Below are 25,720 nucleotides of genomic sequence, written 5' to 3'. Positions count from 1 at the left end.
TCTGCACAATACAGGCTGAACTCAGCAAACCCTTTCAGGTTAGTGATGGGCAGGGAGAGAAAAGCTCTCAATTTCCTGGCAGGGCAACAAGGATGGTGCCTGGAGGGAGGAGAGCTCTGGGGTCCAAATCTGCAGGACTCTACCAGCCTTTGAGGCAGCCTGAGAACCTTTTACTTGACATAAAAAAGAAAAGAACTGAAAGTCTCCTCCAGAAAATGCTGTGCCTTAGTGCTTCAGGCCAGGTCACTGATGTGAGATGAGCACTTCAGTCTCTATGCATACATTTATTTTTAATTAATTTATTTGTGTTTACACACTGAGATTATATGCATTATGTGCTATATTAATATATGATTGCAATGCATATTAGCAAAATACATAGCTCAAACCACCAAATGAAAGAAATCATAATTCCTGCAGCTCTTACATATGTTTTAAAGACCCCACTGATCAGAGCAGTATCTCTGAACATTGAAGCCACAGCTCCTTGATGCTGGGAACAAGGAGTTACAGGCAACAGCAGGGAGTGGAGAGAGCACAATATATCCCACTTAGATTCTTAGAATTGCTAAGGTTGGAAAGGACTTTTAAGATCACCAAGTTCAACCATCTGTTGACTTCTCTCCCTTCATCCCTGTTGGAGGACTCTTATCCTGGGATGAAACACCAAGTCTCCACATCAGAATTGCAAGTGAAATGCCTCCCCCAGCCTCTGCAGCTCAGAGGAGTTCTGGTTTTCCTTTCTGCACCAGTGGAGAACAGCTTCAGTTTGCCAAAGTATATCACAATTCTCAATAAAACGGCAGTTTGCAAAATAATTAACAGCCATTAAAATTCCCCATTAAGTTTTGCCACTAGCAACAGCAGGACCATTCTCCTCCCAGCAGCACTGAAAACTCTGCTGATTTCTGTAGTAAACCCAGAGTTGTTAATGAGCCATTTCATCCCACCCTGTTTGTTTCTGAAAGCTCCCTCACCAGCAGATCCCTCTTATCAGGAGTTTTTCATTACATATTTAACACTACAAGAGCCTGAGTGCCATGGACCACCTTTAAGCTGTCACACTGCAGGAATGGTGACATCCATCTTCTGGGCTTGAATGGCAGACTGCTCTGTACTCACTGCACCTCTTACACCGAGGAGTAAAGGGGGAGAGAGCCTCCCTACTCCCTCCTGCCATGCTGCTTGAGAACAGACTACATGAACAAATTAAATAAAATAACCCAAATTTTGAGCATTAAGACAGAGGAAAGCCAGGCTCCAGCTTTGCATCATTCCCCATCAATTCCACAGTCTAATATTTTGACTTGAACATTTACAGGAACAACAAAATGCTTTAGGAGCTCAACCCACCTTGATAAGTTCATTAAAGTAATTAATGCTGAAGTGGCTGCTTACACTGCTCTGCTGACAGCACTAATTACAGGCTGCAGAGGTGGATCCCAGTGACAGCAAAGGGACCAGGAGCTGGAAATGGGCAGATGTGCAGCCCTGTGCCACCCCTGGGGCTGGACCCAGCACTGCCCTGGCTCCTCCTGCTCCTAACCCCAAAATTCAGCATCTCAGCACAGAGTGGAACTGAGCAACTCTGGCAGCTTCTGCTGTTTTTCTGCTGACTAACACCAGCAGAAGGGACCTGGAGCATCCTCCTGAGCACCTTTTTGAGAGCAAGCCCCTGACTGGCAGGAGCAGGGCCAAGGTGACAGGGCCCTTACAGACCCTCCCAAGGACAGCAGCCCAAGTTCTGGTTCCTGGAGACATCATGGACCATTAATCTCCTGTGAAATGTAGTGGGAGGGTTGTACTCTCCCTCCCAAACCAAGGATAGAACCTTCCTCACACATCCTGTCCTGAAGGCAGAGATCCCCACATGCTCAGTGTGACCTGTGCCAGGAGCACCTGTGTCTGTTTTGGGAGATGCAGGAGAAGTGACTCTCACTGCTAGATCTGTGATCAAGCACAAGATCCCTCCACAGCTGTTTTTGGTTCACTTTTGTCTGGGAAAAACATAGAGAAAATAATTATTATTTTTCCAGTCAGTTGTTTGCAAAAAATGCTTTTTATATGTTTCCCACATTTCCCACTCCAACCCTCCATCAGCACCCAATCAGTGCTACAACAGAGAAATCCTGTTTCTTTCTGTTCATCTGATCACAAAGAACCATTCCCAGGGAAAGCAGCCCACCCCACCAGGAGCATCCAAGGAGGTCTGGATCTCACAAGAGCAGTAACCAGTTCAGTTGTATAATGGAAACCTGACCTACAAACCCTGAACCAAATTCTAGCTGTTCCCCTTTGAGAAGTGAGGCTGCACACAGCTTCTGCCCTGTGCTGCCTCCTCCCACAGCTGTAACCCTGGTTTGGCTCCACATCCCAACAGCACTGTTACCTCTCCTCCATCCAGCATGGCTGGGAGGATGACCACCACCAAAAAGTGAGTTTAAAAGAGCCCTGGTTGCATAAATTGCACCATCTGTGCCACTCAGGGATGGATCTGTTTTGGTGGCCAAGCTCTCCACACATCTTCTGGGTGAAGGACACACAAAGGAGCAGCAGCACTGCAGCAAGGGACCATTCCCAGCACACACATTCCCTGCAGCAAACAGCCTGCTCTGGGGACACAACACCTGTGTGGGCTCCAGGGACCAAGGGGACAGCCAGGTGACACTGAGAGGTTTTGGGACAGACAGCATTGACCTCTGTGCTGCTGGAGCCTTGCTCTCCAGTGTGACCCTAGCTCCTCAGGAGGGCTCTTTCCCTGCACAGATCCATCAAACCAATTGCTTTGAGGTGTCCTGTGCCTGTGATGCACAGCAGCATCAAAGACATTAAGAAGAAGAATATATTGCACCAGAGAGTCTAACACATAACGTGCCCATAAAAGCAGAGATGAAAGCTCAGCACATGCAGGCAAATCACAGCAGCTGGGAACTGCAGAGTCACCCTGGGAATGGGACAAGAGGCAAAGCAAAGCCATCTCCTCCTCCACTCCAGCACCAGCCAGGACAGCCCCAGCTAGAGGGGAACTGGGACAGACCTGAGCCCCAGAGCAGCTCAGATGCACAAAGCTTCCCTTGGGTTTCCATTCTGCAGTAAAATTCCAAAAAGCATTAGAAGGGGGGTCTTCAAAGGACTGTGAAATGAACAGAAGCTCTCATAAGGAGGTCCTTACACTGTCAGCAGTTTTGAGATGCTGTGCAACCATCTGATCCTTCCCTCCCAATGCAGGGTGTTTAAATCAAGGAGTTTATTCAGAGAGTGGACTAGATCTGAATGACAAGGTTTCCCAGCTCCCTGGCTGGAAATCCCTTCTTTTCCTACAGTCTTGCTGAAAATAAGGAGAAATTTGCTGTTGCTGGAGCACATTCCCAGCAGTGATGGACAGGGGCCAGGCTATGCTGACCCACTGACCAGTCCTACTTGGCCACACTCCTGGGCCAGCTCCCACGTGTCCACACCACACAGGGCACTATCTCCCCTCACAGATACACTGCACTCTCACAAAAAAAAAACCAAACAGCTGGATAAAAGCTGCCCTGTTGGACTCACCACAAGAGAAAAGCCAGCAGAGTCTCCAGTTGGGAAGGGGCTACATGAGCTGGGAAGATGCTGCTTCAACCCCACCTGCCTTTCCCAGGGGGTAGTTTGAGTGTGTACAGACACCAGGAGCACAGTGAGAGAGGTTTTAGCATCACATGTAACCACAGTGGATGATAACTCACTGAACACCTGCTTTACTTAATGACTGTAGCAGCAGCTTTGCAGAACGTGGGTGATTCCAGAGGCAGCAGCTTTGCTGCTGCTCCCTGTCACAGCAAGGCAGGAACACTGAGATTTCCCCCAGCTGCTCTTATCTTGTCTCACAGCATTGAAAACTGGGACCTACTGAGAGCAAACAAACAAGCCATGGCATTCACTGAACTCTGCTGTAAATCACGTGCAGGGACAGGCTCCTCATGCAAAGTGACAAGGAAGATGTGTCTGCAATGGTTTTATGGCACATCAGCCTGGAAAATGGTTTTATGTCCCTAAAAGCAGGTAATTAAAATTCCAAGTGTTACAGATTTTAATCCTTCCTCTCTTCTATGCTGTATCATACATCATGGCTATCAAGAGAGCAGAACTCTCAAAAATCAGATGTCCTGAAGCTAGAGTAGAAGAAAATTATGTTTTCTACAGCAAATCAGTTCAACAGAGGCTCAATAAAACATGATTGATAATTAGTGTTTTCTTTTTGGCAGCCAGTAGCAATTGTCTTCTCCTTAAGTCTAGTGCATTTGCCAACTTAAAACTAATCTGTCCAAAAATGAAACAAAACATCTGCCAAATAAACTCCCAGTGAATATTGGTTAAGATTTACAAAGTTCTACAGCAGAGAGTCACCTGCTACAGCATCAGACAACTCAACAGTAATTAGGGTAGAGCTGAGACAGCCTTGTGGAAAGAGCCATCAGGCAAATGGAAAATGGATGGGAATAGCTAAATCAGTTTAGATTTCCTTAACAGAGGTAGATCAAAAGAAAACTAACCCGATTAGGAGGGAGAGAGACACTGATCCAGATTCATGGAGCAAAGCAGAACAGCTATAAAGTGATATTTATGCCTGTTTTCCTTTCCAGGGCTGCATAAAGCATCAGTATGTACCAGTAGATCTGGCCCAGATTTATGGGCTAAGGGTAGACCCTTTTAAACAAGGACAGCTTCTTTTCTCCAGTTTACTTTCCCAGTTAAGCAACTGTCCAAAAAAAAAAAAAAAAATTAAAATAGGCCATAAAAAAAATAGCCTCCCAAATTCAATTAAATAGAGTAGGTGATAGTCAGTGCTGCTGGCAGTGCCACCCTCCCTGCATGGGGGCACCTTGTCCTGCTTGGGCAGGCACACACTGCCAGAGCCCAGCTTTTGGCACAGCCATTTCAGAGAGCACAGAGCTGGGGCCAGCACTGCCTGGGCCCTGCACAGCTCTCTGAGCATCCTGCTCTGAGGATGCAGGAACTGTGGCTCCATGGCCCCTGGCACCAGGCAGGGCACCTGAGTGCTGCTGCTGGGGTGCTGCAGCCCTGAATAGTGCAGGAACACAACACACAGCCCCAGGAGCACCTGCCTGCCACAGGGACACACACCCTGCTCCCTCAGTGCCCTTCTGGGTGCCCAGGCTGCCATTAGCCACCCCCAGCACCCTGAGCCATGGCCAGCACAGCCACAGCAGTGCCTTTGCAGCAGCACCCACAGTGCCAGGGTACAATCTCCATGAAGCCACTCCTGCTGTCCCCAAACCCCAGGGGAACGACTCACTGCCCAGAGACAATGACAGCACAAAAGCTCCCTGCCACCAGCAGCCTCAGAGAAAGCCACCCTGGCTGTGTCCCCACATGCTCTTGGCAGCCCTGCTGCTTTCCAGAGCTGTGAGTGTCCCAGGGGATGTGTGAGCATAGGTACACTCCTTTTTCCAAAGCAAATAAAAGTGTGACACCTTTGTTCAGGTAAGCACCTATGCCCCCAAGGCAGTGTTTTACACCATCACTCTACACCACAAACTGTGCCCAATCTAAAGAGCTCTTGGTTGCTGAGGAGGCTGTTCCAGAGCCAGGGCAGGCTGCACCACTCACCCTGCTCTGACAGTGGCACCTGCAGCCTCCCTTTCACCCACTCCATAAGCATTTCCACCAGCAAACCCTCTCACAGCTCCATAAAAAGAGCCAATAAAAGAGCCCAAAGTCCTCTCATACTTTGGCTGAGACTTTGTATGAGTCCCACCAAACCCCCACAATCCAGCTTGTGTCAGATACCTGACAGCTCCCAAGGAGCTGATATTGCATTGGATGTTATCAGGATCTAACACAGAAGCTGTTTTGAGACAGGGCAAAACCAACTTTGCCCACAGCAGTGCCAGTAAACACTTTTCTTGTGCCCTCCAGTCCCAGGACCCCTGGGTGACTAAGCTGCTGTTCCCATGTCCCAGTCACACAGGAGCCAGAGCCCAGGCTCAGCCTGTTGGGTCTGGAGGGTCTGTCCAGCTGTGGCACCTCTGGACCTCCTCACAGGATGCTCCAAGAAGAGCTCATGGGTACAGCAGGGACAGGACACTGAGGAATGACACAGCCATGAGCAGCAGGAGGAGCTGTCAGCAGATGTGGGAGCTCAGGGGGTGGGTAAACAGGATCCCCACTTCTTTCCTGTTCCATGGCTGGAAAACCCACAGGCCCTTCCTGCAGGAAGGGAAGGAGGAGGGTGGGGAGCCCACAGCACCAGGGTCACCTTCCAAAACTGGAACTGGCTGTCCCAGGGAACCACTCCTCCCCATGGCACACACAGGATGTTTCCACTGCTGCTGGGAACTCCTGGTTCTGACCAGGGTGACCTCTGAGGGACTCAAAAAGCCATGTCAATATATTTTAATGCCATGGGGCAGTGATTAGAGGGGTGGTCTGCACAGCAGCATCCAGCAGGAAGGAGCTGAGTGCTCTCCACTCTGCATCCCATGAAGAACATGCTTTAGGTGACCAAACCAAACTGACTGCACTAAAGGCAAAACACCCAAATATCTTCAGAGGTCTCTGCCAAAATGCTCAGGGATCCCCAGGAAGCCCCCAGCAGCTGAAGGTGCTCCTCTCAGAGCTTGGGCCAGGACAGCTGAGTGAGCAAAGTGTTTGTGGAAGCTTTGAACCCCATGAGAATGACACGAGGATCAAGCAAAGCCAGATCCTCTGGCTCAGCACCCTTGCCCTGCTCTGGACACAGCTCCTTCCACCTCTATCTGCAATCCAGGCTGTCAATCCCACCCCACAGGAGAAAAATCACTCAATAAATATCACCCTTGAGCTACAAGACAAGATTCTGGATGTAAGCCAAGCAAGAAGTACTTCCTGTTCACTTGTTCCCCATAGGGTAACTGAGAGATCAATGCTGCAAACATTCCCATTACTGAACACATGGCAAACCCTAGAGCACTGAGACACTGCAATGATGACCCAAGTCTTGAATTAATGCTACAGACCCAGTGCTGACCTGTACTCAGATAACAGCTTTCCTGGCTCTGAAGAGTGATAGAAAATTGTCACAAATTAGAGTAATTTGGGTCAAGGGACAGAGCAGCAGCTTTGTCATAGCTATTTCACAACTGCATGATTGAAGTTATAAGAAATAAATTTCCTATGAAAGGACAAGGAATCCTCCTTAGGTGCCCTTTCAGATGAAATTTTAAACTCAGTTGCCCTTTTAATAAAAGCAAAATGGAGTTCCAGCACCTCTCCATGACCCACTGTCACCTCCCAAACCAGACATGCTGTGGTTTTGGCTCAGCATCCAGCAGCAGGTTGGAAGCTGGCTGGTGATAGCCTAGACTGGAACTTCATATCACATTCAGGCCTTGCATCAGTGTTGTGACAGCATCAGCTTCAGGAGGAAAGAAACCCCTGTGATAAGTGCCTGACAGGCAGGAGATGTCACTGCAGATCCACAGGGACTGTCCCCCTTCACTGGAGCTCTGGCTCTTTCTAACACCTGCTATTTCAGGCTGCTACACCACAATTTTAATTAAAACAAGAGGCCCATTTAAGCTCCCACGGAGCCCTGCTCTAGCCTTGCTAATTAAAGACAAACTGACAGGATCTGAAATGATAAAATAAACCAGGTCTGAAAAGTTTGAGAGGCACAGGACGAGCCTGAGCTCTAAGTAGGTTGAAACTTGCTGTCCATGGAGCACTGAGTGCTGTCCAGCCCAGCTCCTGGGTGAGCTCCTGCTCCCTGTGAGTTGATGGGCTCAGCTCAGCTCCCACCTGTCCCCTCTGACAGCACAAAGATCTGAACCCAGCGCTGGCAGACAGACACAGGAAGCTCTCTCCACATCCCCCAAACCAGGGAAATGTCTGCTTTTCACTGCAGGGCACTGCTCCTTTCCAGCCCCAAGAGGCTGAGGGCTGGGATGGATTTCCAGGTGAATTCCTTGTCCCAAGGCATTGGGCAAACCACAAACACCCTGGAGCAATGAAACCTTGGTGCAGCAGAGCTGCTCCATTCCTGTGCACTTGGTACTTTTCATTCAACATTATAAATAGGGAAAAATTTTGCTGTTATTGATAAGAACAGGTTTGACACAGAGAATCCTTTAGATCAGATAATTGAGAAGACCATGGATACACCAAGCCATCAGTCCTTGTCATTGCAACCAGAACCATGAAAGTGTCAGCACCTCACCTCTAACCCTTGCTGCTCTAAAGGGAAATACTCTGAAGGGGCCACAATCATCCCCACCCATTCAAAACGTGGATGTATCCACATTAATTCTTGCTCTAGTCTCCCTTTTTTTGAGGTGAACTCTGTAGCACTAGCCCATAGGACAAAAAAAGTGAGTGTTATTTTGTTTGGTGGGTGGGTTGCTTGGGGTTTAATTATGAAGGAGGACTGTGGTTTTTTTAATTAATGGGATTTCTCTTGTCAGCCCAGGTAAAGGCAGACAAAGACAAATGAGACTGGAAGTTTCCCACTACATTTCAGAGCTTGATGCTGTTACATTCAAGGCAGGGACCTTTTTGCCACTTTGAAAGCAAAGCCCAGCACAGCAGACCACAGGGAAATGTGAATTAAGGCTTAGCTTTAAAACCTTGGCCAAACTGAGAAACGCTGCAAACTGTTATAAAAACATATTCAGAGCAGGGAAACACCCCAGAGTAACTCAAGCCCATTTCCCACATGAGTGGCATTTGTAGCCAGCCTATTTCATGCTATCCAGAGAATCCACAGGCCAAATCCAGCAACAATTGCAATTTGCAGGGGCCTCAGTGGAAACTGCATCTGCTCACTCAGACTGCACATGGGCTCTTGTTCCCTGAATTAAAAGGAAGTGCAAGGTGCTTGATTGCATCTTGGCTCTTGATTACAAATGCACCAGCAGCCAGAATTAAACAGTTGGCTTCCTGGCCTATTTAGCATCCTTTAGTGCTGGGTTAGAGGGTGGGCAAGGCTTAGGTGATGTTTTTATATACCAGTATCGGATTTTTTTAAATTTTATTTTTTCTCAAGACATTTGCAGCAAATGATAATGTTTCCCAAAGATCTGGCCAAGCTCCAGAGATAAAAACAAGCATGGAAGTGTCTGTAGAAGCAGCTCTTCACTAGGCTATAAGGCACTGCCTGAACCAGCTGCCATAGCAACTGCTATTAAAGAAAGAATTAGAGCATTCTTCACTGAAGTAGGAAAACTCCCAGTCAATAAGTGTAAGGATGAGATGCAAAGCAAAAAATAAAAAATAAAAAAGGAGGATAAACATAAACAACTAGAAAAAATATGCACAACTGAATGAGAAGCAGGGTTACTTGCACAGGTAGATGTGCTCTGGGGTTGTGGAGATGCCTATAAATACACTAAGATACCTAACTCCACCCTCATTAGCAAGCATTTTAGATACAGTTGATCCTGCCTTGGGGCAGGAGGTGGATTACATGACCTCCTGAGGCCCTCTCAACCTCTATTTTCCATTATTCTAGGAGGGAGAAATCTACACCAGCTGAGCTGGCCTCAATCCAGAAGGGCAGGAATTTAAATCTGGAAAAAAATAGATTTAATCCACTTTTCAAGTTCTCCTTGACCAGGAAGAAAACAGAGCCTGCAACCACAGCTTAAAGACAAGTTCTTTCTGACTGGAAACACATTTTCAACTGTACCAGGGGAAAAGAAGTAATGTCAGATTTCACCCTGCTAGCAGGATTCACCCCCAAAAGTATTCATTTCCCCACAGACATTCATTTGCAAAGAACAATCAGATACATGGCTGCAGACCTGTGGTTTTGTTGGGGGTTGTTTTACAAAAATACACCTGAAAACAGAATGATGCTGCAAAAAGCCACTGAGCTCTTGGCAGCAATCAGGCTCATGTCCTGCATCCCAGGTGGAACTGGATTAAACCCCAGGACACAGCCCCACAGCAGGACAGAGCCTTGGCTCTCAGAGCTCACAGCCAGGGAGAGAAAGCAGAGGAAATTTCACTATTTCACTCTGGGTTGTGCTGCTTATTATGCAGAAGACACCAAGGTCTCCTTTGGAGCTGGTGGTGCCTCATTACTGGAGTGGGACAAAACTCACAGTGGAGCACAGAAACACTGCCTCAAAAAAAAAAAACAAAAACAAAAAAAACAACAACAACAAAAAAAAACCCAAACAAACCCCATGTCCCAACTGCTAGGGCAAGGATGTGGCTGGGCTGCAGCACCAGCCCTGCCAGCTGTTATCCCACTGAGCAGGAGCCAGCTGTGCTGCTCCCAGTGCCCCATCCCAGCCACAGCCATGCCCCTCCTGCACATGGCAGGGCTTCCCCCCAGGGCAAAACACAAGGACAGCCAAGCTGGCAAGTTACAGGCTAGAAAGAGCCACTGTCATATCAGCAGCACCAGGTTTGGAAGGCCTGGCTCTGACATTTGGCAGCTCTGCAGCCACCAGGAAAGGAGCAGGCATGCAGGGCTGCCTCCACGTCAGAAGCAGAGCAGCCAGGGCAGGGGAAGGTTAAATGCCACTGATTTAGCACCTGTAGACAGGGCCATGTCCAGGCACCTGGTGAATTAAGGCCCCATTGATAATCTGCCTTGGGCTCACTGGGCTGCTCTGCCTGCTGAGCCCTCCCTGCCGTGGTTTGGCCAGGCAGGGATTGAGAGCAGATGGTGACCTCACATATCCTACCTACTGCACCTTGCAGGCACACCCTGAGCACTCCCAGCCCCTCTCCCTGCTGCCCAGCTGGCCTTGGGAGCACTCCTCACACATTAACACCACCAAACACACCAAGGAAATGTCCAGTTTGTATTCAGGTGCACATGCAACCAAGGAGATGCTGAGTCTCTCCTCCAAAACACACTGCAGCCAAATGCTGGGATGGGATTAAGGGATTTAAGCTGCCTCTTGTAAGAAACAAAATCTTGACAACAGTGACTGGTCAATCCCTGTTTGATTAAAAACACCTTAACCCAAACAGACCATTCTTACTGGCAGGACAAGCAGTTTGAATCCAATGTTTACTCATTACCCTTTAATCCTATTAGAAAATACCACCAGAAATATTTTCAGTGGTATCAAAAATGGTGGGAGGCAACACACATGTAAAAGCCAGAAAATGAAATGACATGGAAACTACCAACTTTTGAGAAATAAAAGTACTTCTGATCAAACTTTTTTGCTTAAAGAAAAGTTGTCAAATGAATTGTAGGAGTTGACTCCAGATCTGGGGGGAAGAGTGCCTCATCCCAGAAAAAATTTAGGTGGACTTTCAGTGTTAATTTTGAGACAGGAAAGTTGGCATTTGAAGCACTTGATTGATTTCAGTGAGTAGGGGGGGAAAATTTTAAAAATATTTACTTGTTATGACAACACAGAAAGTTGCTGATTCAATATTGCTCATGCTCCCAGATGCTTCTAGTTAGCTGCCATATGCAAATCACCCCACGCTGGCATCACATCCAAACTGCAGGAAAAGCCAACTTAAAATGTGGCCAAATATGTGAATCTGCTTTTGGAAGACACACCAACCACCATTAACAAAATTAACAAAATCCATCATTGCCAAGGGCTCCCACATGCAGCTTCCTAAAGAGGACAGCCCTCATTTCCACACCCAGTGAGAGTTTAAAACTTGAGAAATGCCCTTGTTATTGAAAAGAAACTTCTAATTTCTGACTCAAACCATTCCCAAATACCCAGATATACACTCAGACTGATGGTGATAAGAGATCTTTTCAGAGCTCTTCAAGGGGCACAAAACCCAGGGGAAAAACCTTCTCAGTCAGATAAATGCACTTACAGACCCAGACACAGGAACCCCACAAAAAAAAAAAAAAAAAAAAAAAAAAAAAAAAAAAAAAAAAAAAAAAGCTTCAGGAGATTAATAATGTGGAAAATAAAGGCACTCATAAAAGGTTTGAAGTAACAAGGGAACAGATCACATCAGCTTGGAAAGGTTAAAGAAAGCAATTTATAGACACTAATTAGGACCTCTTTTAAAAGTGCCTTTGCAAATGACAAGGTTGGGTTTATTCCAGAGAGGTGCAAAGGGAGTGTGGCCAGAGCTGCCTGGGGATGCTCCCAGGAGGGCATGAACCATGCTGGGCACCAGGGCACAGGAACAGGAGGTTTGAGAATGGGAGGATTTGAGAATGGCACAAAGGGAAGCATGTGTCTATAGGAATAAGTTGCTTTTTCCCCATGGAAATCCCCCCACACAAGGAGCTCCAAGCTTCTGCCCTCTGCCACTGGGAACTGTTTTGCCAAATGCTGAGTCCAAGCTCACCAAACCTGAGTTTTCCTTCCCTTTCAGGCTCACCAGCCATAAGGATCTGCACAGTTAAACTCCTGCAGAAGTGCTGCTTTATGCAACACTCTGGCTGAGATGAAGTTTTGCTTGCAGGATGAAGTGCCAGGAGGTGGGAGCTGGAGGGCTCTGCAGTGATGCCATCGCTGGGGGTGGCAGCAGTGCCTGGGGGAGGCAGCTCTCATCCCAGAGCAACAGAACCAGGGCACCTCTGGCACTGCTGGAAGGTGAATCAACCCTTGGGGTCTCTACTTCTCTGCTGGCTCTTTCAGAGAGCCCAGCTCAGCCTGAAGCCAGTGCCAACACCTGCAGCTTGTGTCACTCAAGCAGGAGCTCCCACTGCAAACAGCCCAGGTGTGCAAAGGGACTTCCAGACAGCAAATGCCACATGTCTGTACAAGCAGCCACTTTAGCCACCTCTGGGATGTGTTTTCTCAGTTTACAGAACACCAGCTCATCTCCCCATGCTCTGGGGCTACTTTTAGAAAAGCTCAGTGATGTAGAAAGGCCTGGACATGACAGCCCTGGCTGCTTTTGGGGACAAGGTGCTGCCCTGGGAATGGCAGGACCAGCCTCCTCTCCATGGTTTCAGTCCATCACCTCACAGAACAGCTTCAAAGCCCTCAGCAACTTCTAATCTTCCAAAATCTTTGCAATCAGTAGAGTAGTTCATAAAGCATTCCTTTATTGCATTATAAAGCAACTCCTTCACAGCCATTGGAACAGCTCAGAGGCTGCATCCAGCACCATACTCCCTGAAAGCTCTGTGTGGGCTGAGGGGCCTCCCTTTTGCACCATCCCCTTGAAACCAGCTCAGACTGAGGCCAGATCTAGGTGAGGCCTGAGCATACCTCCACTTGAAAAGGTGATGGTGTGTGCTGCCCCTCCTCAGCATTCCCACAGAGCAGCACACTCCAGCTCCAGGCTGGGAGTGCCCTGCTCTGCCAGCTCAGAGCTCAGCCATGAGCTGCCTGCAGATAGCCCAGCTGGCCCAGCTGAAGGTCCAGGCAGCACCTGCAGCCCAGGGCACTGCTGCCCTCAGCCTGGGGTCACTGCCATCACCCCAGTGTCCCCAGCCTGCTCACATCTGCCACCAGCGTGTCTGCAGCGTGCTCCCTACCCCCTTCTGCCAGCAGAGATCCAGAGGAGCTTTTAATAGCAGCTTGTTTGGAAAACCTGGGATGTTTTGACAGATCTGTTGCAGAAGATGTGAGAAGCAAGCAGGCAGGAGCCATCACCCCTCCAGAGCTCCTGCCACGCTGGGGCTGATGGTCTCCAGGAGCCTTCAGTCCTGCCACTGGGACCATGGAACCACAGAACAATTAAGGTTGGAAAAGCCCTCCAGGATCTAGTCCAGCACTGCCAAGGCCACCACAAACCCATGTCCCCAGCTGCCACATTGATGCATTTTTTAAATCCTTCCAGGGATGGTTACTCAACCACTGCACTGGGCAGCCTCTGCCAGGGCCAGACAACCCTTTTGGTGAAGAAATTTTTCCTAATAACCAATCTAAGTCTACCCTGAAGTGCAACTTGTGGCCATTTCCTCTTGCTGTCACATGTCACCTGGCACACAGCAGCTCTCTCAATCACACCTGGGCAGGAGGCAGGCAAAGGGCAGGGGAAGCAGCATGTCCAGGACCTCAGTCATGCACACCACAGCCTCAGACATCATCTGGACAAAGAGCCAGCTCAGTACCCAACTCCACTTTCTCCCCCCTGATTTCATTGCACAGCAACTCCCACCATCCCCTCTCCCCCTCTGGGGGTGAGAATGATAAAAGTAAACAGAAAAGTCACAAGGAATGGGAATGGCACAGCCAGAGGCAGCTGGGAGGTGACACGTGCCAGCTGCACCCCCAGCTCCAACCTTCCTCACACTGACTTATCAACTCCTTAATCATTTATATTTCACCTCCCCCTCCACATCCCACATGGAAACAAAAGATGATTCATATATCAAAATAATCACCTGGGACCTCTAAAAGCCCACGAGTTCCCACACTTTCTTGACAAGGAATTTTGCCAGTTTGGCACCTGGGTTTGACTCTGTCCCCTCCTCCCTTTAGAATGGTCCCACATCCCAGAGGGGGCAGAGCAGGCACAGAACCTGCCCACACACCACTTTCAGGACTTAAATTGATTGAGCACAAAACAAACTCACTGTAAAAACTTGAGGCATTTGAAAAATCCAGCTACTTGGGAAGCACCTGTGCCCTGGGAATACTGTCCCTTGTCCTCTCCAGAGGGTGGAGAGATTGATTTTTCTGTCAGCAGGGAAGTGGCTTTGTACCATTTGGGTTTTATCACCAGCATCACACTGGAAATAGCTGCTGGTTCAAGCCCACAGCCTGGGCTTGCCCACAGCAAGAGGTCAATAGGATTATGGTGCCAAAAGAAACCTGCAGTGATGGGTTTTCCCTCACAGGAGGAAAAGAGTGAAGCTGGGAGCTGAAAGCTCAATCCTGCAGCCTCAGCAGTGAAGGATCCATGTCCACATGTGGTACAAGACCACTGTCCAAGGACCCTGCCCCAGAACACTGGTGTGACAGCCTGAACACAGCCCGCCCTGCCTGCAGGGAGCACAGCCATCCCTCACCAGGGATGGTCACAAACACCTCCACACTCCTGCAGCCCTCACAAAATGAGACAGCATCTGCAGCCCAGACAGAGAGGAGCTTTCCTCCTTCCCAACAGCCCAGATCCCAAACCAGAAAGAGCTGAAAGCAAAACTCCAAGGCTGGTCCCCCTTCAGAGCCATCACAGCCCCAGAGGCTGGCACCACACAGGAGGAAGATGGTGAAACTCTCACCCTCTGTCCCAACGCTGTGACCTGTCACTGGCAGCTGAACAGCTGGGTATGAAACCCAAACCACAGCCTGCCAACACCTGCCAGCACAGGCAGAGCTGATACAAGTCACAAACCTGCCCACTCAGGCAAGGCCAGCAGTCACAGCTGGCTTCACTGCTGGAGCCCTCCTGGAAAACCACAGCACAAACGTGGGGCCACTGAAGCAGAGAGCTGGAAAGAGCTAGGAAACCTCTAAAGCAAGGAAGGAATGAATAAAAGCCTGCAGCTCCTGGGCATTATCACAGGTCTGCTGTCTCAGGGAGGTCACAAATGCACAAAGAACCAGAGCCACAGCAGGGCTTGGCAAATGCACTGACACTGCCCAGGCAGGGTCATCACTGTCCATGCTCTGTTTCCAAACAGGAGCAAAACACACACAAGGACAAGTTACAGGGCAGAAAAGGCTTGCTCAGAAACAGGGACATGGCTTTGGGGAGATTGTTCACCAGACAAGACAAGGTCCTTGCCTTCCACCCTGCAAGGACACACTGCCTCTTGCAGAGGGTGCTGGAAATAGAGCAACATTCTCTAGCAGAGATGCTCAGCTGGCCAGGTTTCCTAAGCAGCCTCCTCTGCCATGCCAAGGGATCAGGAAGATCACACCAATTTCACTGCCTTGCAGAGCACCAACCCCAAAGGCTGCTCTAGCTCTCCTGCAAAAGATATTTTTACTCTTCTGCAGAGAAGCACTCTCCAGCTCCCCAGAGCTCACAGGTTTTCCCCCATGCTGTGCTGAGGCTAATGGTTATTGACTTTTAGACATATTTTTTTCTCCTCCCTTCAGATTTTGTAGCAGAAGCAAAGCACTTTCATCCACTTTGAAACAGTGCAATTAAACCAATTTTGGAACGATTTACAGTTCTGTTCTTCAGGAAGAACTAAGCAAAGCTGTGCTTCCCAGTATTTTGGGATAAAATATCATACATTCACACAGCTCTGAATCCATGCCCTCAAGCAGGGAAACTGAAGAGATTTACACCGTGTAAATCCCTGTGACAGACTTCTGCAAAACCACTGAGAGGCACACCCAGAAGGCAAGGAAGTGTTTCACACCTCCTGTGAGTAGGAAGTGTGAGAAGGAAAGAGATGAAAATTGCCTTCCTTCACCCAAAGCTCAGGCACAGCTCCTGCCCCATCCTGGCAGCCATGCACCCACTCCTGATGCCAGCCAAGGTAACGCTGCTGTCCCACGGGGCTTTGAGGACCTCAGAGCTGAATCAGAGATGGCAATGCCTTGGAGCCCAACACCACAGCAAGGGCAGCCCATGGGTGACAGCACAGATGCCTGTGACACCACAGAGGGTTTCACACTGGGAGCTCACAGGCAGCCAGACAAAGCCAGCCAGGCAGCAGCGCCATACCTTCCTCCACGTCATTCCTCAGAGAAGCCTCCAGCAGAGCAACGCTGGCTTCAAAAGACACTTTCTTTCTGTTCACTGCATTTCTCTTCTTTTCATGCTTCCTCTTCTTGTGCTGCATCTCCTTCTCATACTGGGCCCATTTCTTCAGCTGCTGAGCCCTCCGTTTCTGGGCTGCCCGCAGCCTCTCCAGCGTGGGCACCTTGTCCAGCAGCTGCAGCTCGGTCAGCAGGTCCACGTGGGCATCCATGGCTTCTGCCCAGACAGGGGAGAGGGAGGATGCTCCAGTGGGAAGAGATGTCCCACCACAGCTCCTCTGGATGGCAGCCAGCTGCTGCTATACCAGCATGCTGAGGCTGAGCTGGGGAGGGCCCATGGCAGAGTCCGGTGGGAATGTGGGGAACCTGAAATGAGAAAAGCAGGAGAGATCAGGGATCATCTGGCACAGGAGCTCAGCCTGCTGGAAAACACAACAGGCAACATCTACCTCCTCAAAAGGCAGCTGAGTTAACCGTGCTCTAATTGCTTTAATTGTTCCTACCGGCCTTGGTGATTTCCCCCTTCCCCCACTCCAAACATCCCAGCAAAACCCTCTTGATTAAGCAGAATTTCCTCGTTCATGTCTACTGCTCACATTAACCCTCTTCTACAGGCAGAATAAAGCCTGAATGAGCAAAGATCTCCCACCAGGTTGATACCATTTGTCAGACAAGCTGGGAACAGTTTGAGTACTGGCACTTCCATCCATCCATCCATCCATCCATCCATCCATCCATCCATCCATCCATCCATCCATCCATCCATCCATCCATCCATCCATCCATCCACCCTCCCCACCACCCTGGTGTGCCCACCCCACAGTGCTGCTCACAGCACTCCCTCCCTGAGCAAAGCACAGGGCAGAGGGGAGTGAGGCTGCAGTGCCCAGGGCAGTCACAGACACCAGGCCAGGCCATTCCAGCACAAATAACACAGAAGCCAGAGGATGGAGATATCTGGGCTACCTGTCTGGTGCCCTGAGGCCAGGCAGGTTTTTTACCCACCAGGAGCATCATCTGTGCTGCTCTGCCTCATCCCCTCCAGCCCCAACTGAGGACAGCTGCACAGACCTAGCTCCCAGGTATTAACAACATTTAAACCACCTCAGCTCTGTAAAACACAGGGGTTGTTTGTGTTCATTTCTCTCTTCCTTCGGGTTTTCTCTTCACCACACATTAAATCACTGTGGCTTTGCAGTTCAGGGTCCACAAGCACAGCAGTGGGAGCAGTGAGTTCACAGCTCCTGACCCTTGGTGTGGCCACAACAGCAACCACAGAGTGCCCAGCCAGGGACCCGTGGGCAGCTGCTCAGGAGGAGGAAACAGCCCAGATTTCAGCAGATGTCCAAGAGGAAACAAAGCCAACATCACAAGCAAATTGAATTCATCCTTTCCAAACAGACCTGTGCAAAGCACATTGAAGGGCTCATACAAAATCCAGGCAAGCAGCAAATAACCAGGTATGAGATGAGAGCTCGTGTGGTCCAGCCAGCTTGGAGGGGACAAAGAAAAAAGAAAAAATGTTGATGGGAAAGGGCAGATGAAGAACTTGAGTATTCATAAGAACCTGAGAAAGCCTCAATAAGACAGCTGAAGCTCAACTCTGCTGCTGCAAAGAGAGGAAGGAAAGCCTGGTAAGCATTGGATGCAGAGAATCCATGGGAAAAGCAGCAGAAGAGGCAGCCAGACCCAGCTGAGAGACAGGGTGAGGACACCAACCTTTACCCCACCCAGGAGAGCCAGGAAAAGCCACAGCTCATCCCTCAGAGGGTGAAGCAGCCCATGGAGGAGACTGAGAGGCTGCAGGACAGTGTCCACACCAGGCAGCACATCCAGGGAATCCCACAAGGCTGAAGCATCCACACTGCTACAGACTTTCCACAGGGGTTTGACCTTGCCTATAAATATCTGGGCAGACTGAGAGACAGACATGCCATTTCCTCCAACAGGTAATTGGTTTGGAACTGAAAACAAACAAATTCAGCCAGAGCACACAGGCAGGTCTGGGAAGCTGCTTTATCCAGCAAACAGCCAAGGACAGCTTCAGCAGCACCTGCAAACCTTATTTTGAGGACTTCAGAACTGACCTGCACAGAAAAAAAACCCAAAAACCTAACCCTGTTTAATCCCATAAGAATTTAAGAGTGCCAAATAATGCTTTAGTTCCACACAGGAACAAACTCAAATCCTTGCAATTTTTTTCATAATGGAACTACTAACTCAAAATTCAAATTCAATTCACTTGTTTGAGATGGAAAACACCAACTTGTGGCTTGAGCAGGGCACTGGGAAGCAAGGGGAGGGTGCCATGGCTCCACCACAGCACCAGAGCCACTCACAGCTGTCCCTGACCCTTACCACAGCCCCTAGAAAACCACAGAAAATACATTAATTCACCTCCCAAAAGCTTTTATTTTGGGACAGACGCATTTCCCGAGCGCAGGCGCTGGGCTGGAACGCTCTTCAGCACCTCTGGTGAGCTCAGCTCCTGCCCCTGGCAAGCATTCCTGGGAAGTATCTCTGCTGGCAATCTCATCTCTGCTGCAGCAGCACAGCCTGCAGATCTGAAGCCCCAGCCACAATACCTCGAAGGAGGGGAGATAAGGGCAGGAAATGCCTCTGGAATACTGCACAGGCACTCCCACCTCGCTGCTTTTCCAGGCCACTTCTGCCATTGTTTGCTCAAAGATGAGCAAATATTTTCCAAAACACACCTGGAGTAGAAATGAGGACTGAATTCTGATTATTAAAGCAGGGAGATTTATTTCAGCATTTCACGAGATAAGCTGGAAGTTTTCTTGTGGGTTTAGGGCTGCACCTTGGAAAGAGCCACAGGACATGGATTTATAAGTGTGGCTGGGCTTGCCCATGTTTCAGCTTGTCCTCCAGCAGCTCCTCTGCTCTCACAACAGAAGAAATAGGAGATTCAGGTGGTCTGCAAATGGAGAGGGGAGATCCACAGACATCAAGACATTTCTGGAAGTACCAAACACCAGCATGTCCCCAATCCAACCAGAAAATAAACCTCTAAGGGAGCTAAAAGGTCACCCTGAGAGCTCTTCCTGAAGTGCACACAGCTCAACCTCTCCCAGACATAACTCCCTGTCACTCTCACAGACCCAGAGCCCCAGAAAGACTTTGGCCCCATCACTCTGGCTGCCTGTTTGCCAGTGGCCTGGTTCCTTCCCTGCACCTAAAGAAATGGCACATTGTCTCCTGGCACAAACAGGTCAGGCTAACTATAGCCCAGACCCAGCATCTGTTTACCTGTAAAGTGACACAGAAGTGGCTGTGTGGGTGGCTGTGGCTTGCAAGGCAGCACATTTTGGTTTCTGTTTTATTTAAATGTGTGGAGGGGGCAGAAAAAAGCCCCACTGCTCGTGTTGGAGGGAGCTGAGCAGTTTCCATGAGCTCAGCAGATCTGGTGCCACCAGTCTGAGCACATCCTGCCACACACACACAGCCCTGGCCTGCAGGGACAATGGGGGCTGCTTCAGGGGCCAAAGGAAGGCACTGGTGCCATCCCCTCCTCCCAGCACTGCAGAAGGAAAGGATCACTCTGACCCCACCAAGGATTGGTTCCTGACAAAGGCACACAAGTGTTGGCCAACACCATCCTGAGTTTTTTTGTAAATTTGCATTTCCTGTATGTTTTGTCTCACCTGACTAAGCCCCAAAGGGCTTTCAAGGGAAGGTCACTCACTGATAACACAAGAAGAGAGGCAGTTCTGTGAAATGAGAGTTCACTAAGGCAGGGGTTGCAGCCTGTGACACCAACCCTGCCCAAAGGTGTCTCTCACACACACTCCTTCCCATTTCACACCTTGAGGTTGGCACCTGCATCCCTCAGAGGTGAAAACCAAAGGTACTCATTTTCCTCCACCAGCACACAGTCAGAGCTGCCCCCCTGACCTTCCTACACAGCATTCAACTTGCAGACAGTTTGCCATAACCCTGCTGAGGCTGGAGCTGGATCTGTTAAAGCAGCCCTGCAGCTGAGTGAGGATGGAGAGTCTCCTCATCTCCCCATCCGATGATGAAGCTGGAGCTGAGACCTGCACATCTTCTGTCACATCTCCCCAAGGCAGCAGTTAAAGCACAGCATGACACTGATGCAGAACACAAACACTCACAGAAGCCCTTCACTTAAGTGTCATCAACTGATTTCAGTTTTATTCCACTTTAAAAAAATGCAAACACAAACCATGGAAGAACAACCCTTGAATGGGACACCTTGAAGCAAAAAACTGGAGATTCCTTAAAGCTTTCAAGCAAAGGAAAAACAGGAAGGCCAGAGCAGCCACTTAGGAAGTTCAAGAGATCATTTCCAGCCACTGGATAGCTCGTGGTGAGACACCTGCAGGACTGGGCCTGGATGATTAGGGGAGGTGTCTGCAGCAAAAAGTCAAGTCAGTGGCATGAAGAGACAGAAATAGCCCTCTCCTCCCCACACCAAGCTAATCTCTCCACTGGAATTGGAAACCAAGCACAAAAGCCTGCAGCAAGGATCTGAGTGCATAAGCAGGCAGCAGAGGAGGTGGTGCCTGATTTATTTCATTAACATCAACCTCTTCTGCTCCCTGCTAGGGCCAAGGCCAATCTGTGTGTCCCTGTCCTGCAAGGTGACAGCCCACTGCAGCCCTTCTGCTGAGCACACCCTCTGGCAACAGGCACCAGTGAAGAACCCACAGGCTGCTCCTTTGGGCATCACCTCCAGCATTGCCCCTGCTAAGGGATACAGACCAGCCAAAGATCTGTGCTCTGATGGTGCTCCTGCTGCTGGCCAGCATCTTCCCAGGGGCTGGAGGAAGCAGCAGAGCAGCTCCTCATCACTTGGTCCCCCCCAATGAGGCAAGAGCTCACTGGAGCCCAAAAGCCAAACAGCATCCAGAGCCAGCCAGAAAGCCACTGAGAGGAGGAGGTGACAGCCCCAAGGTCAGGAAGGAGCAGCAGGGAAAGGCAGGCAAAGGAGTTCAGCCATCCCCAAGGGGGGCTCAGGATGTGCCCCAGGGCTGACCACACACAAGGGGCTGAGATCCCTTCCCTCCCTCCCTCCTGCAGCCCAGAGAGGTGGGAAGGGCAGCAGTGTCCCCCTCCCAGCCCTCCAGGAGGAACAGCCTCTGAGTCTTTTCCTAAGCCTGTCCCTGCAGAGCACACTCCCACAGCAGCCCTGCCAAGGCAGAGCCATTCCACCTGAGCTGCTCTCACCTGCAGCACCTCCAGGAGGTGGGAAACAAACCCCTCTCCTGTCCTGATGGGAACACAGAGCCCTGTGCTGGACAGCAGCTCTTGGGCTTTGTGTGGTTTATTTTTTCAACTAGTAGAGAGTGCATCAAATCAAGAGAGTCCTTCATGCTTAGACCATAGATCATAAACTAAAACTGTTTTTTATAAAACTGCCTCTATCCCTTCCTGCCTTTTGGGAAAACATTTCATTGGAGCACCATCAATAAGGACACTGCCTCGAGCCCATCTGGGTTTCAAACCAAGACACACAGAGGGGTGGACACCAACAGTGAGCACATGGCAAACTGGGAAGGGGACTTCAGACCACAAGAGCTATTCTTCTCTGCAATCACAGCCCCAAAACACTCATTTTCACCTCCAGTGCCACAGGGCACAGTCCCATTTCCTACAGAGCAGCATTTCCAGCCTCCTGAAGGGTTTCCTTTTATTCTGGAGCCAAAATTTGTATTTCTCCAATATCACCCAGCCAGACAGGCTGTGCCATCTCCCTTGTCTGGGTCTCTGCATGGACTGTGACACAGGTGGGCACTGACCACCCCCTCCTCTGGACACCAGGGCTGGTGGCAAGGCTGAAGGCAGAAACCTGAGCAGAGCCCAAGGCAGCATATCAGACATCAGCTGGACACACCTCAGCCAGTGTCCTCACAGAAACCCTTCTCCAGAGCTCAAGAGCATCCACAGGTGAGCAGATAAGCACAGGTCAAGGTCTGCAGGCAGCAAACTCACTGCCAGAGCCAAACCACCACCTCAGCATTATTTCTAGTCCTGTGCTCCTGTCACAAGGTACTGTGGAACCCACTGGTCCCTCAGTCCCTCTGAGAGCTTTGGCCATTTGCTGCTGGTGGCAAATTCTTCTTGCACTCACCATGTGACTCTGTGTGTTGTGCTGTGAGCCCCACAGCACCCACAGGTTAACCACACAGAGAGTGAAAATTTTGAAAATTGTTGCTGCCTGATTTAATTTCACTGGTATCTCAGAAGTTAACAGCTCCTTTCCTCACTCAGGGCTTCAGCTACACATTAAACAGATGCTCAGCACTACCAGAAGAATGGTTCCTCCTGAAGGAATGACAGGGCAAGTGGCAGGAAACATCACTTAAAAAAAAAAAATATATATATATATATATATATTCACAGATATTTTAGCCAGGACCCCTTAGGGAACACAACTCCTACATCTGCCCTGGAGTGCTGGTGGGGAAGAGCAGGTACAGAAATATTCTGGGTGAGAGATCTTGTCAGAAATTGGGAGTTTCAGGAGAGATTCTTGGCTTTCCCACAGGTTTCTTGTATGCAAAGTAAGTAACTTAATCTGTGCCCCAATTACCTTCTTAAAGTGAAGATACTGTTTTACCATCTGCAGCAAAGGAACTTTCATTGCTGCCTGCTGCAAAGGTGGTGAAGGTGCATCATTGTAAATTATTTTTCTATCTAGATGGAAAGCTCAAAATTTCAAGCTAAATTCTTCTCCAGAGAATTAAAAACATTTTGGTTTGGCTGCTTTATCTCTAATTTCAGATAATCTCTCTGTCTTCAATGAGCTCCTTCCCAGCAGAGGGAATAAAATACAAGCAAAAAAAAAAAAAGTGAAGCAGAAAGTAAAAAAAAAATCTCTTGGAGCCAATACAGGTAATAAAATTTTTAAGTGCCTCTTTCTTTTCTCCTTCCAACTGCTCCACTCCTAACAATACTGGCAGTTGTTTGAGGAAAGCCCCTCACTATTTTCACTATCTATTTCCTGTAAACACCCAACACAGCACAATATACATTCGTTTTCCTATCAATATTTCAGTTTGGGCTTCCTTAAAAAAAAAAAAATTAAAAATCCTTCTGTGCCAAGCAATCCTCCCCCACATCAGTGTGCAGAGAGGAGTAACACAAACCTGGTGGTGGTCCCCAGACATAAAGGGCTGCAGAGCTCAGTCTGGGGGCTCAGCAGGCACAGCAGGGAAGGGCTTTGAGCACAGTTCACACACACGATTTAGGAGCATTAAAGCTAAACCAGCTCAGATCTCACTTCCCTCCACGTGGCTCCTGTGCAAAGCTGCTCCTGGAGCCCCAGCACCAGGCAGCAGGACCTGGAGGAGTTTTAAAAACCCTTCCTCTAAAAGCTCTGCAGAGCAAATGCACCTTTCTGCTCCTGCTCCTTCAGAGCTGCCACCTTTCTGCATTAAACTGCCCTTGCCTGGGGAAATTTTCAAATCTACAACTTCCATGTGATTGGTTTTCCCACTCACTGATAGCTGGGGGTTTCTTCTCCACTCTCTATTTTTATTCCCTATTATCTTCCTCCACTCTCACTAGCTCTTCCTCCACATCCACGGGCAGAACTGGCTGTTCCAGCCCCAGTTTGAGGTGTAGCTCCAGGCCAGGCACTGGGAACACCTTGAAGGATGCACTGGAGCTGTAAAAACTGCTCAGTCCCCTTGCTCTTCCCAAGTGGGTTGGGAAGTACAAGGTTCTTGGGTTCCCCTCTGCTTTCAGGTCAATCAGTGAATCAGTAGAAACAACACCCTGGGGTCTCAGCCATGAATTTCCACAAGGAGAAGGGAGAGGGGCATTTCTGCCAGCTTGAGCTTGGAAATCTTGACAGCGATTTTGAGTATAGTTAAAAAATCAAAAAGTTCAGCTCCATTTCAAACTACACCAGAACAAGGCATTCACTCCCCTTTACCCCAGTGCCAAACCTTTACAGCATGAAAAGCACTCCCTAATTGTCCTGATTCCTTCTCTCCCTGAGCTGGGGGCTGAGCTCACACAAGCAGGAGCAGAGCTCTCCCCTCTGACTGTGCCCCAGACAGCACTCAGGGCTCCAGGGAAGATGATGCTTGAAGACAAGGAAATTTTATTCCTCCAAGAATCCAGCACACACCACTCCCCTTTGCTCCCCTTAGCAGAAAAGTGTCTGCTAACAAAATTTATCTGCAGCATCAGAGGAGCAGCAGGATCCCTGCCCTTAGGCAAAGAAAGGAGGATCAGAATGGGATTTCTGTGCAAACACCAAGCGAATCCCAACTTCCCTGGCAGCCCCATCCTCTGAGTCAGGCAGTTAAATATTGAAGGAAAGGCATGCAGCAGCTCCCATTATGTGGAACAAAAATTAATTGAGGGCATAAGTCTCCGATTGGGCTTTCCATTTATTTTTTCCACAGCACATTATATGGGAGTGGGGATTGCAATGCAGACACCTGCAGGGAAAGCAGACCCATCTGTGACAGTGATATTACCTCTTTTTATTTGTTTTTCTGGTTAGAGCTTCCATTTTTTATCAACCCTGCCACAGACAGAGGTGTGGAGGCTTCCAAAACTGCATCCCTCTTCCTGACATTTTCAGCTACACATTGAGAGATCTGTAATTTGGAAAACAACAATTTTCCCTCAAAACAGGCTTTAAAATAAGACACGGAAAAAAATTAAAAAAAAGCAAACCCCAAGCTAATTTCCAACAGAATCTCAAAAACACCACTGGAAGAGCCCACACCCTTCCCTCAAGATATAAATTAAAGCCCTATTCACGCCAGCACCCCACTCTTTTTAACAGAAATCCTTCCATTGTTTAAAGCCATTTACACATATTTTGGCCCACAGAAAAAAAAAAAATAATCTTGGGAACAGCCCTATTCTGGCAGAGCAACAAGCTAGATAAGTGCCTGGATTTTCCATCTGCAGCTCCTGGGCAGCTCAGGCTGTGCCAGCATGGGATGTGACAGCAGCTGGGCTCCTGCAGGCTCCCAGCTATGGGCAGGGATGTTTCCCTGGAACACCCACTGGGAATCCCACCTGCCCCATGCAGATGGGCACCCCAGGGCTGTGCCTTCTCACAGGGAGTTACCATCCAGTGGGACTGCATCCCTTAATTTTTATTGATTTCCTGGGTTTTTGCCACCAAAGGAAAGTCCTGCCTTGCTCATCTCTTTCCAAGGCAAAGGTGTGAT

The 25,720-nt window shown here is 49.1% G+C and overlaps 1 protein-coding gene across 1 annotated transcript in view; it reads right to left on the bottom strand.

Moving 5' to 3' along the window:
• The window catches only part of PPP1R16B (protein phosphatase 1 regulatory subunit 16B), a 54,874-nt gene that overhangs the window by 20,982 nt on the left and 8,172 nt on the right, over window positions 1-25,720 (bottom strand). Inside the window, exon 2 of the mRNA XM_079321491.1 lies at window positions 16,504-16,904. Within this exon, the coding sequence (XP_079177617.1) occupies window positions 16,504-16,750 (247 nt within the window). The 5' untranslated portion in view covers window positions 16,751-16,904. The remainder of the gene's footprint in view (window positions 1-16,503; window positions 16,905-25,720) is intronic.

Source organism: Erithacus rubecula (assembly GCF_903797595.1).
Source record: "Erithacus rubecula genome assembly, chromosome: 18".
NCBI lineage: Eukaryota > Metazoa > Chordata > Aves > Passeriformes > Muscicapidae > Erithacus > Erithacus rubecula.
This window is presented reverse-complemented; position numbering and strand designations above follow the sequence as displayed.